Below are 18,108 nucleotides of genomic sequence, written 5' to 3' on the forward strand. Positions count from 1 at the left end.
GAAAAAAAAGTTATAGATATGATTATTAGTATCAAAATTCTGAGATCAACCAAAAAGGGATCTTAAAGGTTTAAGAAAGTCAATTAGTAGTAACTTACAACTCGGAAAACACCTTTAAATTAAAAAACAAAATAGCTGGACACACATCATCCCAGTTGGCACACATGTCCACATGGACCTTAGTACCTTTAACTGGAAGTAACTGAGTTTGTTTGTGCTAATTTTTGCATTGGAACACATTAAGTAACTGACTGATAGAATAAATTTATCAACTTATAGTTCTAATTATGAACATAATGATAACAAATACCAATGTAGTATTTTGTGTAGGAGGGTGTAAGTAACAGTCAAAACGAGGAGAGCATGGGAAAGAGAAAGAGGTTGTCACAGATGAGATGCCTGACACAATTTCCATGCACACTCAACTTTGTGAACTCCGCAATATGAGTAGGTGGCACTTTCTTTTTGCATGACAAGCAATCCAAAATCTGAACTCTTCAGGAAGAGAGAGAAGAGAGAGAAGAGAGAGACCCCACTTCATTCTTCATTGTTCCTTGTTCCTTTCCAAGGACAGAAGAACATACAAGTCCTTCATAGTTGATGGTGTTGCTTAATATACATTCTTCATCTTCATCATCACCACTGTGAGAGAGATGGCTTATTACAACAAAGGGGTGCATAGCAGCAGTGGAGGGAGTCACAGAGGAAGACCTTATGTTTTGATATTGTTGATCATTTTTGGGGCTGCACTGCTTGGGGTTATGGTGCTTCACAAGCTCAGAGAGAGGCGCATCTATACCCTTCTAGTCAAAGAGAAAGATCATCAGATTCTTGCTCTTCAGCTTCTCTTGCAGGTCACCAACTCCTCTTAGTTTCTCTCTTCCATCAACCCCTTCCACCTTCTCTCTCTCTCTCTCTCGGCTTCTCGTCCTTACTTTTGCGTGTCATTCTCTTGTCACGACACGCAAGGTGCCACATGCAATAAAGAATATAAAAGCGTCCTTAAGAACACAGACTCTCTTTTTATTAATGCACTTGTTAACATTGAAATTGCTTGTGAATCATGTAACTTTGTGAGTTTTAACAGCTTCAATGCATTTCTGAAAAATACATTTAAAATTCAAGAGGTTGTATTGGGAGTTGAGTGAAGAAATGGTTTCTAATTTGGCAATTCTCAATACCGTTTGATTATCATTTTATCAAAACTTTACCTTACATAACATCAGAAGTCAATGTTTACGGGTATTTTAGGTTGATTGTCGAAAGGTTATGTCTAGGATGAAAAATGGTAAAGATGTTTGGATTTTCAAGATTCTCTCGATTCAATTCTCAAGATGTTAGGTGGTCAGTAAAGTGGATTAAAGTCCTGTTGAGATAAACTTTTGTACAGGAGAAGGAGAAAAGGAGATAAACAAGAGTTTCTTCTTAATGTGATGAGAAATGTTAAATGAAAAGAAATTCTATAATAAATGAAGTGTATAGATTGCTTATAGTTTGTGGAGAAGTTAAATATATTTTATTTTCTCATTTTTTCTTCTTCTGGAAGTACTTCGGGAGAAGTTAATCCAAAAAGTTCTAATTTAGAATAACACTGTTACCTTAATCATACAGAAGGAAAGAGATCGCAGCAAGGAGCTGAGAGAGAAAAACGAAGAAATTAAGGGGAAGATATACGCTCTGAGAAGTCAGAAGATGGAGTTGTCTAGAACAGTTGTGGAGATGCAATCCACCTTGGATTCACTGAAAGATGAGCAGAAACTGATGGAAACAGCATTTGAGGAGCAGCAGAATGAGCTGAGATTGATGCAAGAAAAGGTGGGCAAAGTGGGACAGGGAGGCTCTGAGATAGTGGCATTAAGAGAGAATCTTAAGCATAAGGAAGCAGAGATAGAAGACTTGAAGCGCCGTCTTGAAAGCCCAGTTAATGATCACCCAACAACCTTTCCTGAGATTGTGACAGCAAATGGAACAAAGCAAGCCCAAGGTGAATCTGAGAAGGAGGAAGATACCAGTGAATCTGTCAAACATGAGGGTGGTGACAACGAAGATGCAAGTAAAAGTGAATTAACCGAGTCCAAAGATAGGGGTGTTGCAACTGAGATGAAAGATGAAATTTGGACTGATGGGGAGATTGGAAAGGCAAACAAAAACTCACAAAGCGATGGTGATGGTGTGGTAAAATATAATGATGACGCCGAAGTGGTGTATGGGAGAGAGAAGAAAACAATGAGTGAAGAACATTCAGGACAAGTAGAGGACATTACAGATAGTGGAGGTCAGGTGAAGCAATTGGCTGGGATGAAGAGGAAACATGGCCATGCAAGAAGAACAAAGGGAAAGCGCTGGAGAACCACTGTCAATAGTAGTTTAATGGAGAACAATGTGGTTTCTGATAACATTGGCAATAGAAAGGTTTATAAAGATGAGGCTAAAAGTAGAAGAATTGGGAAAGTATATGATGAGGAAAGTTTTCTAAGGAAGGATGAAGGAGGGAACAAAAATAGCCAAAGAAAAGACAAGTCACAGGCCAATTTCTTAAAGCCTGACCGAGGAGAGGCCAATGTCACAAGCAGTGGAACTAGCATATACCCAGAGAATCAGAAACTGGACGAGATGAGACGGTCAGAAGTGCATGAACAGAGTGTTGCCCAACAAAACTGGAGCAAGAGACATATCAACAAAGCTGACAAGAATGCAGGACAAACAAAAACTAAAGTGTTAATTGAACGGCCAGAAGAATTAGAGGAGATTTTGCGTGTACAAAAGCAACATAAAGATAGTATTGACACTAGCCATGACGATGACGAGGACGGTGATGAAGATATTTTTAAGAAATCGCATTCTGAATTTAAAGATGAAAACAATGATTACAAGGAAGAGCTACACGAGTCAGAATATCAGTCTGGTTTGTAATTAAGCTATATTCTATATTTTCTCCATCCATCTAGTGTTCAGATGTCCTGAGAAAAATTCCAACTCATGAAAGTTTGTATCGAAGTCAAGAAGTAATATATCAGAATATCAGAACTTTTATTTTTCTTAGTGGTAATATATCAAATATTTTGTTTTACAATCAGACAACTAATCTCTTTAACTAAATAAAATTAGGCAAGTAGTGCAGTTAACGTTTGTTCAAATAAAAATGGTTTTTTAACATATCAACAACAGCGCATAATCACGCCTACCTCTGCATAATTTCATCTGCAAGGACAGTGGGATTGAAAACACAAGTAGAATGCCATTTTTTTCTGAATTTATATGACCTATGATATCTCTTCATTTAACAAGGACAACGAGATTGAAAACAGAATCCCATCGTTTACTGAAATTGAATGACCTATAAGATGTGCGCAGCTAATTAATTTAGAAAAGATGAGTATTTTGCTCGAACTAAATGAACTAGGCGTTGCTTTCGAGTTGCAATGGAAGAAACACATTGTCCAAAGCATTTTAGCCAAAGCATAAGTATTACTCGTTAACTGATTCGGATAGGTGAACATTAGTTGAAAGTACATTGGCAGAAAGATATCCATTATTACTCTTGTCGTGAATGATGATCCAAGGCGCTTACACGATGTGAGAACTAACTTTCAATGTCAATAAAAGTGTTAGGCTCATTAAGATCATTCAAGTATTCAAAATTTGTGAGGTAGGAACATGACATAGCTTCATCAGTAGTTAACGCAATGTCAGTAAAAGTGCATGTTTGCAAATGTAAAGGAAAGCAGAAATTTGCATAAACGGGTAAATAAAACTTAAATGTAACACCTTGTTCTGGAAAAAGATCATCTACAGATATTCAATGTAGCCATAGATTAATGGATAACAGGCCAAAATATTTGTTTGCCATCAAACAAGACCGAGTCAGAAAAACTCGGGAAAGTCAGGGCGCTAGATTATTACCAAGAACATTTTGCATTGTAAATATTCTCCAAAGCTCATTGAGATGCTTCTTTTACCAAATTCTGCAAATATTGAGAGCATTCAGTGAACGAGAACTAAAATTTTAACACAGTATATACAAAATACAGATGAGATTAAAATGAAAGTACACAAATCCGCTGAATACCAAACTGGCCACCTACTATAGTTATGATTAAATTTCACTTGAAGTGCTTTAAACAAAACTGCTGTATAACGGTATATTTTTTTGGTTAGTACGACAAACCTCACCACCAGATCCAGAACCATGCTAAAACAATTTTTATAGCTATAAATTAAATATTATACCATACAAAAGCCATTGAGAAATATAAACAACACTTCATCTGATCCATTGAAGTATTACACCATCTGAACTTATCTGATTATTATCTAGCCTTACAATATTGCTTACAAAAAACAAAAAGCCTTCAGTGACAACAAAGTACAAATACCAAACTTTCAAATGAAAAAGGCTAGAGTTTATTCGGATTGAATAGGAATCCTGACCAAAGCTGAAATTTTATCATCGAAATTAAAATTTCTCCATTCCAACTTTCTGTGTGTAGGAAGTATTTTCCCAAACTATGAATATATTGAGCAGAACAAATGCACTGAACTAAACAATGCAAATATTTTTGTTTTACGTGAAATGTTATTTCTGTATTTATATTAACAATAGCTGTAATGTCCTATAAATTTTACAATTTCCCATAACGCATGTTTGTGTAGCATTGCACCCAATAAACTGTTTCTAAGCAGTAACAAATAAACAGGAAAGTACCTCTTCTTTCTTGCCCTTGCCTCCTGTGAAGAGCTTGTATCCTCCATAGACGAGTAGTCCCCAGCCAGATAAAGAGATAATCACAAACTGCAGACATAAAACAACCATCCCAGAGAATGTTCACACATTATTTTCAAATTCCAAAACAACAAACCAATCATCACATGGCGAAAATTAACAATTCAAATCCACTGAGCGCAGTGGAAATTCAAAACACAAAACAAGAGACTCACGTGCTCTTCCTTCCATTTAGACGGGCTCATTGGGTCTTTCCAGAAGTTAACTTTGGGAGGTCCATGGTGATCTATAACAATCAAACATTAAATGATTAAATCCATTCCAAATATGGCACTATATACACAGTCCTACAACACACAAAACTGATCCCAATGGCAGAATACAAAAAATAAAAGAAACAGCAAATGTCAGTTGATTGAACAATATCAACTTGGGTTCACTAAGTCACATTACACTATCAAAACTAAATGCTCCTCGTTTTTTGGATTATCATGTTATTAGTATGAAGTATTTATCACTTTTATTGGCGACTAAACTTCGACACGAAACATCCTTAATGCAGATTTGTCAGTTTTTTCAATGCACAATGTCCACCCCTAAGATCTCAGTTAAGGATCCAGCTCAGTACCACTCATACCACAGACAAACCGGAAAAAAAAACTCATTGTTTTATTCCACCATCATGACATACCAAGATGGAAGACCTAGATTAGTTTTAACAAAGTTTGATTTATTTAAATACTTTCCATGCCATTCCTCATCGTGAATACCCCTTGTACAAACCCCATTTAAAAATGAATCAAAAACGTACTTTTGAAATCCGATGCAACGTATTCCCATCATATAACCTTTCCCAAACAGTGTTTTTCACAGCACATCCGAGTCCTAGGTTTTCGAAAAAGGTAGCGGAGGAACAAGAGAAAGCAAAAGGAGCAGCCCAGAAATTTCGAATTCGATCATCGACAATGGATAAAGTGAGAATAAACTGAATCTTGGGAATTTGAAAAAAAAAAATGAAAAGAGAATAATGGGAAGGGGTGAATTGAGGGAAAGAATTGGATGGGGAAAATTACCAGCTGCTCCGGCGAGACCACGGCGGTGGATGAGTTGAATGGGTGTCTTGGAAGCGGAAAGACCGACGCGGGTTAGGGATGCGGCTCCACGAGCAAACGAGGCCATGGTTTGAGGTTGGTGGCGAGAGAGACAGAGAGAGGGCACAGTGTTGTGGTGCTGTTGAATCAATTATAGGTCGGGAATGCCCAAAAGGGTGTTATTAAAACGGCAGCGTATTTTTCTCATTTCCAGTTTTACTTTTTGACTCTACCAAGGCCCCAAACTTCTCATAGAAAGAACATATATGAAGGTACGACTAACAGATTGAATTCCTTTTTTTCTTTCATTTGATAAGTATTTAGAAATAATTATTTTCAAATAAGATTAAATAATATATACTTTAACAAATAAAATGAACAATAAAACAATTGTGTAGAAAGCTTCTTTCTTTTTAAAATGATTATCTAAAATTCATATTTATCAACGTGTTATTATAAGTTTATTGATATGTTACTGGTGTAAGTGATGTTAAGTTTATATTTTCTTATGATATGAAGTCTTTAATAGTTTTTTGAACAAAACAAAATGTACGATAATATGACATAATTAGAATATCATAATAGGGTAGATTAATAATTAAAATTTAGTTAAGAAGATTTTTCTATTGTAAAGCTATTTTTGATGAGGATATTGAAAGGAAAAAGGATTGAAAGGAATGTTAAAGGTAAATAAATTGAAAAGAATGAACAAATATAAGAAATGGATAATCATACATACTCTTGGTAACTGGTTTCTTCCCACCATATGAATAATAAGTCCAAATAATATAGATTATTATGTCTCACATTATTTTAATGTAGAGATATTAGATTAGTAAAGAGGAGAAGAGTCATTTAAAGAGAGAAAGGAAGAGAGAGTCCTTCCCGCATAACACAAAGTCTACATTGGTGTATTTTCATCATTGTGAAGTCGTTTACCGTTGAATCAGAGTGATTTTTTGACCCTGGGTTTCAGACCTATAGTTCTTAATTCTACCATTCGAATTACCGTCGAATTTTGTCAATATTTGACGTTAATCAATTTTTTTTTAATTAATTCTGATCCTTTTTTACAACTCTGAGACTTGAAAAGCAAAAAACAACATATTTCAGTGTTTGATATTTTATAAAACATGAACTATGAACATGTAGTCTAGTATCAACAACAAACCATAATAATCAACAACAAATAAGTTCAACCAAACAACAACAACAAACAAGTTCAACTAAACAACAACAACAAACAAGTTCAACAAAAAAAAAACAACAAACAAGTTCAACAAATAAGTTCTTCAAAACGAAAACAAAAAGTAACTTTCAAAAGGTGGGTTCGTCGGAATAAAGTTTCGTCACAGTGAGAGAGAAAGCAGAATGCGCCTATGAAGGACAAGAGCACGAAAATAATTGGTTAAAACAAACAAAAATCATACATAAAGTAATTAATTAACATGTATTTGTATCAAATGAAAGAAAGATTACATGTGATGCTCGTCAAACTCCGTTCGAGAGAAGTTTGAGAAGAGAAGAGGGTATCGTGCGCTAAGATAAAGTGAATGAATTTTCAATCTCTCACTCAAATTTTTATTGAATTCACTAACCTATTGACATCGAATTTAAAAGTCATTCGACGTTTTATCTTTTACGTCGAATTACAATTCTAAACAACGTTTAATAATTGCATTTATTTACAAAAATGTCATCGCTCATTTTTAATGTTGGTTATTCAGTGGTTGCACGTTGAACGCGTGACGTTATATGTTGTTTTTGTACTAGTGGATGTTGAGTTACAAAACCTACAACAAATGTGGGCCTTACATGCATAAGCAACATAAGCAGTTTAGACGGTTATTCTAATTATTATATAATTTATTTTTATTTTATGTTGGCTTAACTTCCAAAAAAAGAATTAGAAAATATAATAGGTTACTTATTAAAGATTTTAAAATGGGTTCTAACATCTGAGTCAACCTAACTTGTCACGGGTTCAAGCCGGTTGGATTGAGAAAATTTCAATTTTTTTAATGTGGGTTGAAGCGAGTCTAATTAACTCACTTAACCCATGGGTTGATGGTGGGATCATCCACCACCAAAAACACTTTATTAGTATTTTTACCATTTTTATATAATTTTTTATTAAAATTATTCACTACTTCTAATTACATAGGTTCAATTTGATCTTTTTAAGTACTAGAGTATTATTCGATAATATTTGAATAATTTAGATGTTTCATTTATTTGTTTGTCAAGTTATATACATTTATACTTTAATTTTCAACTTATTGGATTTAATTTATTTTCCTTTCATATATGTGCATTTATGTTCATATATTTATATTCTGTTTTTATATTTATATTCCGTTTTTATATTGTTTTAAACAACTATATATATCAATTGTACTCTCTCCTATGGAATAAGATACACAATTTTCATCCTTTCTTTTCTTCTAACATGGTATCAGAAGATAATTTATTCTTGATCACGTTCTTCCGCAACCAATTCTATTACTGCCAAGATCTTCATCTTCTACCTTTTGTTCTTGACTTTCCTACAATTTCTTCTCCTTCTATGGACTCCCTCTGGTACTCTCGCATCGTTATGTTTTATGTTTTGACTTTGCTTTCTAGGGTTTTCAATGAGAAACAATTGGGTGCTTTCATCACTCGTAACCCTGGATTGATTTTTGAGGAATCTGAAGGAGTTTTCGAAGATTCGGGTTCTACCATTTTTGTCCAATTTGAGGTTGTAAAAATCAATGACTTCTACAGTTGTTCCTTCTTCTAATAATTCTCAGACGCAGTCACATTCCTCAACTCTGGAACTTTCTCAAGAGCAAATTCATGGTTTATTGCCACTTCTTCCTCAATCTAATCCCACAGTCACACATTCTATTGGTCTAGTGAGTTCTCATAATGTTTCCACTTCTTCTCAAGATCAAGGTAATATCTATTCCCAATGGATTCTAGACACAGGTGTTACTGATCATATATCCAGTTCTTTGTCTCATTTTATTTCTTATCATAGAATCTCACCAATTACAGTATCCCTACCCAATAAGAACTCTTCATTTATTCATTTTTCTGGCACAGTTTCTCTTGGCCCACACCTTACTATACATAATGTCTTGTTTGTTCCTAATTTTTCAGTCAATCTTATTTCGGTCACAAAGTTAACTAAATCTCTCTCTTGTAAAATTACCATTTCTGAATTTTCATGTGAAATACAGGACAAGTCAACCCTACAGATGATTGGGAAAGCTGAAGAAAGAGATGGCTTGTATGTCATGATAGTTCCTGCATCTGCACCCCTTGGTTCACCAACTGCTATTACTCTTGAGAATTCTATTGCTTGTTTTACAATAAGACCTAACTCTATAGATATTTAGAACTCTAGACTAGGGCATCCTTCTTCTTCTTGTTATATCAAACTACGTACCATGTATGCCACTTTACCTGATACAAAATACACTCATTGTGATACTTGTCACTATCCTAAGCAAAGAAAATTGCATTTTCAATTAAGTACTACTGTTTCAAAAGCTCCTTTTGATTTAATTCATGTTGATATTTGGGGGCCCTATTGTACTTCTTCTGTTGATGGTTTCGAATATTTTTTAACTATAGTGGATGATAGGTCTAGATTCACATGGATTAAATTGATGGCAAGTAAGTCAGATACAAGATCACAACTTATTGGCTTTGTTTCTTATATCAAAACACAATTTGGCATTGATGTAAAAGCTATTAGATCAGATAATGGTAATGAGTTTGCAATTATAGATTTTTATAGACAAAAAGGGATACAACATCAATTATCTCGTGCTGAAACACCTCAACAAAATGGAGTTGTTGAGAGAAAACATCAACACATTCTCAATGTTGCTAGATCTTTAATGTTTCAATCCCATTTGCCCATAATTTTCTGGTCTTTTGCTGTTTGTTATACTGCGCAACTCATTAATCTTTTACCTTCCAAAGTTTTGGCATATTTTTCTCCATCTCAACTGTTACACAATGTTAAACCTGACATTACTTACTTACGAGTTTTTGGCTCACTTTGCTATGCTTCAACTCTTCAAGCTCATAGAACAAAATTTCAACCTCGTGCAAGAAAATGTGTTTTAATTGGTTTTAAAACCGGAGTGAAAGGCTACCTTTTGTTATCAAGGAATGTAGTATTTTATGAAAACATATTTCCTTTTCTTACTAGTGACAAGCACTCACCTATTGATACACAAAATTCCTTGGATTCTGTCACCAAAATCATTTCCTCTCCATCACCTCTTTTCTCAGAAGTTACTGATCAACCCTCTTTACCACCTACATCTCCTCCTTCTCAACCTATTTCTGTTGAACGTGTCACTGCTACTCCACAAGGAAATCAACCAGGCCAAAACATAAACCATCTTATCTGCAGGACTATCATTGCAACATGTTATCTACTTCTTCCGCCACTCAGTCATTCATAGGTACCTTATATCCTATCTCTTCATATCTCTCATATGATGCATTATCATCTCTTCATAAATGATATGTCCTTAATTTTTCCCAAGTTAGTGAACCTAAAACCTATAACCAAGCCATCAAACATGATTGTTGGAGAAATGCCATGGATCAAGAAATTGCAGCTTTAGAAAATACCAAAACTTGGGTTTTGACTGATCTACCTTATGGAAAGCAACCTATCGGATGTAAATGGGTATACAAAATAAAGAGGCATACTGATGGAAGTATTGAACGATACAAGGCAAGGTTAGTAGCCAAAGGCTACACACATCAACAAGGTTTAGATTACTTTGAGACTTTTTCACCTGTTGTCAAACTCACAACAATAAGATTGGTTCTGGCTTTAGCAGCTTCTAAACATTGGTATTTACATCAACTAGATGTAAATAATGCTTTTTTACATGGGGATCTAGATGAAGAAGTATACATGTCTCTTCCTTTTGGCTACAAAATAGAAAAACCAGGGCAAGTTTGCAAGTTGTTGAAGTCTTTATATAGACTCAAGCAGGCCTCTAGACAATGGAATTACAAGTTGACAACTACTTTACTTTCTTTGGGCTACATACAATCAAAATCAGATTATTCACTTTTTGTCAAAAGTGATTCTGCTCATATCACCATCTTACTTGTTTATGTAGATGATATAGTCTTGGCAGGTGATGACATCCAGGAAATCCAAACTTTGAAGGCTCTATTGAATGCAAAGTTCAAGATTAAAGACCTAGGCCAACTCAAGTATTTTCTGGGCTTAGAAATTGCAAGATCTCAACAGGGCATTAATTTGTCACAAAGGAAGTATGCTCAAGAGTTACTATAAGATGCAGGATTGTTGGGATGTCAACCTATTTCTACTCCCATTCAGCCAGGCACAAAATTTTCCAAGACAGAAGGGAAACTCTATTCAGATGTGCATGCGTATAGAAGACTTCTTGGCATATTATTATATCTAACCAACACAAGACCATATTTATGTTTTGCTGTTAGTACTCTCAGTCAATTTCTTTCCAATCCTTTGGAAGAACACTATGCAGCAGCAATAAGGATCCTGAGATATATCAAGAACAATCCAGGACAAGGGTTATTCTTTCCCTCCAACACAGAACATGCTCTCAAGGCTTTTAGTGATTCTGATTGGGTTGCTTGCCCTGACACTAGAAGGTATGTGACTGGTTTTAATGTGTTCTATGGTGCATCCTTAATCAGCTGGAAATCCAAGAAGCAAGGTACTATATCTAGATCATCAACCGAAGCAGAATATAGAGCCTTAGCTTCCACAACATGTGAAATTCAATGGCTTATGTATTTGCTCCATGATTTGAAACAGCCTCTACCACAACCAGTTCCTCTGTTTTGTGACAATCAATCTACTATACAAATTGCACAGAATCCAACCATGCATGAAAGGACAAAGCATATTGAAATTGATTGTCATCTCATAAGGGATAAAGTTCAAGCTGGTGTAATTAAGCTCCTGCCCATTTCTACTTCAGCCCAACTTGCAGACATTCATACTAAAGCTTTGCATCCAACACAATTTCAATCTTTGTTGTCCAAGCTGAGCATTAAGGATATATATGCTGCAGCTTGAGGGCAGATATTGGATTTAATTTATTTTCCTTTCATATATGTGCATTTATGTTCATATATTTATATTTTGTTTTTATATTTATATTCCGTTTTTATATTATTTTAAACAGTTATATATATCAATTGTACTCTCTCTTTATTATGGAATAAGATACACAATTTTCATCCTTTCTTTTTTTCTAACACAACTACTATTTTTATAATAATATTTGAAGAAATAGGTAAACCAATTTATTCTACTGCTATAAAAGAGAATCAAGTCAATATATTTTTATTGTATTACAATAAATATATAAAATAAATTGTAAAATAAAACCTTGGTAAGTGAATCAACCCACCAACTTGTGTTAAGTTACAAAATTTTTAATTACAAAAAAGTGAGTCAGAAATGGTGAGTAGGATTCATTCATTTTGATACCTTATCATTTATGTTAAAAAAGAGGTGACAAATTATATTTACAACACAAATACTTTAAGAACAGCACGAATAGGATGATAACAACTCCAATAATAATGATTATGGTAAGTGTTTTTATTGATTTCTTTTAGAGTTCTTATTTTATCATTGATAATCTATATTGTTGCCTTTACATTTATTGCACTTACATTTCTAATTTATTTGGCTCCTCACGAATTTTTACGTTTTTAGTTTCTCAAATACTTTATGCTTTAATCCACCTTATCTTCAACACTTTCGTTCATATCATAGAAAACAAATTCTGACTTGTGAAATTAGAATTTCAAGATTAGGAAGTGGGTTCGTATTGGGTACAGGGGAAGTTGCTTCAGAATTAGCAGTGGAGGGATTAGTTGATTGGTTCCTAGCCACTGCACCGTCATTTCCGGCATTACCAGCCATTGTCGTGGCATTTAAAAATGGTTCTTGAAGTAATCGATGGTTCAGAAAAAAAATGAATGAGTAAAAAGAGAGGGGAAAATGTTCGGTGGTGATGCTGGAGATGAAAGAACCCTTCTTAGAAGAGGGAAAGAAAAAAAGGGAGTGGTGGCGTCGGTGGAGAAGCAAGCTCCGGCGAGGGCAGCGGTGAATCTGGGCCGCGAGCGGAGAGAGAAGAAGCGTCGCAGCCATCTGGGTCCTGGTGACGTGCGGCGGCGTGGGATCCGTCCGCGGTGGCTGAATCGAGGCACGACAAGGATGGATTCGGAGCACATCTGGGGCGTACGTGAAAAGCGAGGTCCTCCCTCGCACGCGAGAAGGAGGGGCTGGAGCGGCGTCCGACGATGGCCGTCCGTGGGTGTCGGAGATGGCATCGATGCCGGTTGGAATGCGGTGGCCATTTTTGGTTGGGAGGCCAGCGAACTGCAGGGAGAAGAAAGAGACTCTGGGTCTCATCCCGTTGGAATGGCGCGGAGAGAAGAGGAGAACCTGAAGCTTTCTGAACCACGTAAGCACGCAAACAATTGCGTATTGACACCTCACCAAAGACAACTGCCACATCACCAGTCCACTAACTCCGTTTCCTTCTATTTAACGGAAGGGACTCATTAGAGTCAATTAATTACAAGTAAGGATCCATTCAACTCACTTTTCTATAAAGGGACTAACTTGAGATTTCCGAACCAAAGTGGGGACAAAATTGGGTATTATGCCTATTTAAAACTTTCTAAACAAATCTAATTATTGAGAAAAATGCATGAGATTCGCGTGAAAAGACAATTAAATGAATTAGACATATTTGTATGATTGAGAACATAAATGGTTTGCATATAAAATTTGTGATAATTATGAAATCTTGAATTAAAACACTCTGATATAAATAAAAAAAAAACAAATTGTTTGGTATTACAAGAATTCACGTTGAGATTGATTTGGTTAACCAAAGAGCACATTAAACACATATCAAGCCAAATCCTAGAAAAACATTTTTCCATTAATAATATTTCATACATTTAGAATTATGATAGTGATTTTCCACCTATTTATATCTAAAATATATAGTTAATTATGCTATAACTCAACCAATACAATTAATTGCTATTTTTATATATTTAAATAATTATTTTTCTTAAGAGAAAATGTTAACAATATAATTTTTTATCTCTAATATATATTCTTCAAATACTAAATCATCAAGGAAATTATAAAATATTAATATACTACAACAATATTATATGATTTATATCATAATAAAATTGATTGTAAATAAGTTTATATAATAACCTTTGTACAAGATAAAAAATTAATTTCATCTCACCCTTAATAATAATAATTATATTCCAATTACTATTTTATCATTCACTTAGTTATTACTTAAGGGTTAATTCTTTCATTTCACACGTATGAGGACCATGGAAGAAAGACCAATGTTGAAGATGTGAAAGAAGAAGATGGGGTGGAGATGAAAAAAAAAATTATTGCAACTCATTGTATGCTTCTTACTTCAATAAATTGTGGAAATTTGACTTTGGGTTCTTTTTTGTAATCTTCTTGTGATAAAACACCATTGCTTTTACTCTTTAAAAAAATTTATCCTTTATTTATTAGCTTTTAATTCCGAAGATAATATAGTTTTGTCAAATTAAAAAGTGAATAAAATTTTATAATTATCATAATGTAAAAATTGAGACAATTAAGAATATATTTTAGCATATACATAATTAGAACGTTACAAAAATTATCTTTTTTTAATTATTCAAAAATATTTTCCATATAAAAGTTGTTCTTGGGATTTTAAAACTTAATAATGAGTTCCTATCAAGTTTTAGTATTAAAATTATGTAAGGAAATCACGATGAACTGAAAGTTACATATTAGATAACAAATCAGGTAAAGATAAAGTAATATATAAATAAAAAATTCAAAAATTTATTCCCTTAACAATTTATATTGAACGTTGTTTATTAACATATCACATAAATACATAAATATGTTTTTATAACTTATTGATCTCAAATTTTTCTAGTATCTTTCTTTAAATAACCTATCAAACTAATGATAATTCTTATAAAAAAATTATTTATATAGAAATTTTTTTGGAATGATTACTTAAAATTGTTTTTTTTGAAAAAAAAAAAAAGTTTAAATTCACTATTCGTGAACTGATTTTATAAGGTGGTTTAGTTGTTTAATTATTTATTTCATCACACTCCTAATAAAGAATTAAACTGAAACAAGCTACTTTTAATAACAGTTCAATTTAAAGTAATTGTATTTTAAAAAATAAAATAAACTTTGACATATTTCTATACTTATTTGACGTATTATTTTTTATTGTTTTAATATAAAAATCATATCAAATAGGTGTGTCAAGAGTTTATCTGTCTTCCCCTTTTGTTAGAATATTCAAAATCGATACACATGATGTTACATAATAAAAGCAGGATACAAAACAACGAAAGTATCAAACCAACGATGTTTTTAAATTTCACGAGCCTTTATACAAGTGAAAAGTAGCTCTGTGCATATGAATATGATGGTTGAAATGTTTAATTCTTGGGAGGGTATAGATGCGGTACTATTATTTTCACATTCAACAAATTTTTATATACACTTTTACATATTTTTTAGTTTCTATTTTTCTTTACAAATACAAATATTATTATTTTTTATTTGTTAAACTGTATTTTAAATTAATATTTGAGTTAAAAATGTCAAATGCTATAACATAAAAAAATTTAACACAATTAATTTTAAAAAACTATATTTATTCATTTTTTAATTTAAAAATTAAATTATATCAAAATTTAAAATAAAGACAAATTTGAATTTTACATTAAAATTTAGAAAAAAAAAATTTTAATCTAATAAAATATTATGACATGATGTATAACATAAGAGATTCTATGAACAGATGATGCTGTTTTAGCATACTTTATATACAAGGGCTTCTTTCCCATTCAATTTTGTTTGCAGTTTATAGTTTACATGTAGAAATTAGGTATTTCTTAATTTTGCTATCTAGTATTTACGTCAATACCTTTCAATTCTTCTCTCATAATATTTGCAGCTTTAACATTTTCCTTTTCAAGAATTAAGTTGAATAAGACTGCACCTTAGGCTGCTTTCTTCAAGCTGTCAACCCATAATGAAAATCAATAAAAAAAATGTAAAAATATATATATTATTATGTCAAAATAAATTGATAAGGTAATAAAAACATCATTAAAGGAATAGCTAAAAGAACATATAGTTACCTGAAGGAGACACATGGTATGGAACATATCATTGAATTCCTGTAAGAGAAACTTCTCCTGTACAACAACTTCTGCTAATTCTGATAGCAATCCAGCAATCTCGTCAGCCTGATCATCAACAAATTTTAACTCTATTTTTAATTTTAAGTCCTCACCAGATAATAACAAGACTAATATTAATACACTGTTATCAAACATACCAAGGGTAAAAAAGCTGATAATGAAGAGTTCATGGAATCTGTTAGCTTCAATGCACGCTTCTGAGAAACTGATGCTAATTTCAAATCCACCTGTAAACAACAGCATAATACAAATTCTATAAATGCAAATTTTTTTATACTAAGGTAAGACTTGAATGTCTTTAACTGGACTCACCTGAGCACCTTCCAAAAGATGAACTCTGCATGCAACAGAATACAAACATTCTTGCAATAAGGTGATTGCAGCTACATATTGCCTTTTCATACTTCTCCATGTTTTCAATAGCTCCATCTACCAACACATATCACACACCAACGATGAGAGAATTGAATCTCTAAAACAACAACAATGGCATAATGCCAATTCAATCATAACTAAATGAGATACACATACACTATAAACTCACTTGAGATTGCAGTATACCATCCAGTTTCATCTCAAGCTTCTCTCTCTCAATTTCTATCCTCGTTAGTACCATTGAATATCGCAGTTTGGCTTGACTATTCAAAGCATATATGAAATTGCCCTGAACACAAAACAATTCACAAAAAAATTGTTAATCTCATGGGAAATGATATCATATCATTAGCGGATTTTGGTTAAACTCAAATCTGAAGAAATAATAGCTTATCTTTTTTGAAAAGAATGATCATTACCCAAACTTGAAGGAAAATGGTGTGATTCACAGCACAAGCTCTTGCATTTGCAAACCGCCATTGGATGAAACGATTATCAAGCAAACGTAGTTGATGAACCAACTCAATATTTAAAGGTTTCTTGTGTCTGAAGAGATCAATGCCCTTGCTCACAATCTTCTCCACACTTTTGGGTTGAGGTGACCTCAGGCTAATGTGGCCATGAGACAACGCCCAGTGAGACTTGGAACTCACGTACCCAATGACAGAATTGTTAGCTTTCTTCACCGCTTTGTGCGTCTTCGACACCCATGAATCGTGAGAATCTTCCCCTTTTGTTCCCATGTATTTAGAAAAAACCTTCGTACCCTCTTCTCTCGAAATCCATGTTCTTGCCAGAGAATGTGGTATCTGATTCTGTGTCAATTCAATTCTTAGAATAACGAAAGTTTCTTTGATGGGTGTTTTATTTTCGTTCAAGGTGAGTCTTTTAGGAGCAGTATCAGAATCAAGTTTCTTCATTTCATCGTCTTCTTCGAAGCCATTGACGTTGCTTCTTAACTCCCTGCAACTCCTATGTTTCATGCGAATAGAGAAAACAAAAGCATGTTCTGATTCTGATGATGGATGGTTTGTTCACTCTTTCTCAGCCTTTCGTTATCTTTGTGATCGCCCAAGAGTGACGGAAATTCTTAATTTTAAAAAAATCTCACCTTTAACTCTCACCATCATTCATTATAGTTCTCTTGTATATTTTTTATGCCATCTTGTAAAAAATATTGATGGTTTCTCACACTTAAATTTTTTCCATTATACTATCTTTTTTACTTATTATTTTCTTTTTTAAAAAATATAAAAACTTACATTTTTATAATCATTTAATCCTTATTATATTTTATATCAAATGAATTTAAAATTTGTTTATTATTCTTTTGTACAAAGTTATTAAATTATTATTAGGATAGTCGTAATTTATTTTTATACATGTTTTCTTTTTCACATAAAAACATATTTACTTAAATAGTCTTATATTATTTAAAATCATCGTTTAATTTAATAGTTGATCACTTTTAATATTATTATTTTAAAAACTTATTTTTATCTGTTTATTAGTGTTATTGAAGGTTGCAACTAAAATATGTCATTAGAGAAAATCAATTGTTTCAATTCTTCCCTTCTTAGGTTCTCTTGCGATAATTGAGTGGTCCTTTCTTCT

At 33.2% G+C, this 18,108-nt stretch overlaps 3 protein-coding genes across 3 annotated transcripts; 1 reads left to right on the forward strand and 2 right to left on the reverse strand.

Annotated features, from left to right (window-relative positions):
• The first annotated feature begins 278 nt into the window (after positions 1 to 278).
• On the forward strand, positions 279 to 3,042 carry LOC124846526 (uncharacterized). Its single transcript, XM_047323800.2, has 2 exons — positions 279 to 854; positions 1,612 to 3,042. The coding sequence occupies exons 1-2, from the start codon at positions 654 to 656 to the stop codon at positions 2,911 to 2,913; spliced, it is 1,503 nt and encodes a 500-aa protein (XP_047179756.2). The 5' UTR covers positions 279 to 653; the 3' UTR covers positions 2,914 to 3,042.
• A 673-nt stretch (positions 3,043 to 3,715) lies between these two features.
• On the reverse strand, positions 3,716 to 6,001 carry LOC124846527 (uncharacterized). The gene is made up of 4 exons (XM_047323801.2): positions 5,797 to 6,001; positions 4,939 to 5,009; positions 4,706 to 4,792; positions 3,716 to 3,965 (listed from the first exon to the last, which is right to left on the reverse strand). Exons 1-4 carry the CDS (start codon positions 5,900 to 5,902, stop codon positions 3,939 to 3,941), a joined length of 291 nt encoding a protein of 96 aa, XP_047179757.1. The 5' UTR covers positions 5,903 to 6,001; the 3' UTR covers positions 3,716 to 3,938.
• A 9,820-nt stretch (positions 6,002 to 15,821) lies between these two features.
• LOC124835323 (QWRF motif-containing protein 3-like) lies at positions 15,822 to 17,414 on the reverse strand. The gene is made up of 6 exons (XM_088092301.1): positions 16,914 to 17,414; positions 16,664 to 16,783; positions 16,432 to 16,548; positions 16,257 to 16,346; positions 16,057 to 16,164; positions 15,822 to 15,934 (listed from the first exon to the last, which is right to left on the reverse strand). The coding sequence occupies exons 1-6, from the start codon at positions 17,412 to 17,414 to the stop codon at positions 15,887 to 15,889; spliced, it is 984 nt and encodes a 327-aa protein (XP_087948427.1). The 3' UTR covers positions 15,822 to 15,886.
• Positions 17,415 to 18,108: the final 694 nt, after the last annotated feature.

This window comes from Vigna umbellata, chromosome 6 (genome assembly GCF_029865625.1).
Source record: "Vigna umbellata cultivar VRB3 chromosome 6, Vumbellata_1.0, whole genome shotgun sequence".
NCBI classification, from domain to species: domain Eukaryota; kingdom Viridiplantae; phylum Streptophyta; class Magnoliopsida; order Fabales; family Fabaceae; genus Vigna; species Vigna umbellata.

Coding starts and splice junctions, on each gene's coding strand:
- LOC124846527 (XM_047323801.2), bottom strand. CDS start 5,902: ATGGCCTCGTTTGCTCGTGGAGCCGCATCCCTAACCCGCGTCGGTCTT. Junction 4,793..4,938: donor CTAAATGGAAGGAAGAGCAC/GTGAGTCTCTTG, acceptor TTATGTCTGCAG/TTTGTGATTATCTCTTTATC. Junction 3,966..4,705: donor GCAAGGGCAAGAAAGAAGAG/GTACTTTCCTGT, acceptor CAATATTTGCAG/AATTTGGTAAAAGAAGCATC.
- LOC124846526 (XM_047323800.2), top strand. CDS start 654: ATGGCTTATTACAACAAAGGGGTGCATAGCAGCAGTGGAGGGAGTCAC. Junction 855..1,611: donor CTCTTCAGCTTCTCTTGCAG/GTCACCAACTCC, acceptor TTAATCATACAG/AAGGAAAGAGATCGCAGCAA.
- LOC124835323 (XM_088092301.1), bottom strand. CDS start 17,414: ATGAAGAAACTTGATTCTGATACTGCTCCTAAAAGACTCACCTTGAAC. Junction 16,549..16,663: donor ATGGTATACTGCAATCTCAA/GTGAGTTTATAG, acceptor ATGTGTTGGTAG/ATGGAGCTATTGAAAACATG. Junction 16,165..16,256: donor TATCAGCTTTTTTACCCTTG/GTATGTTTGATA, acceptor GTTGATGATCAG/GCTGACGAGATTGCTGGATT.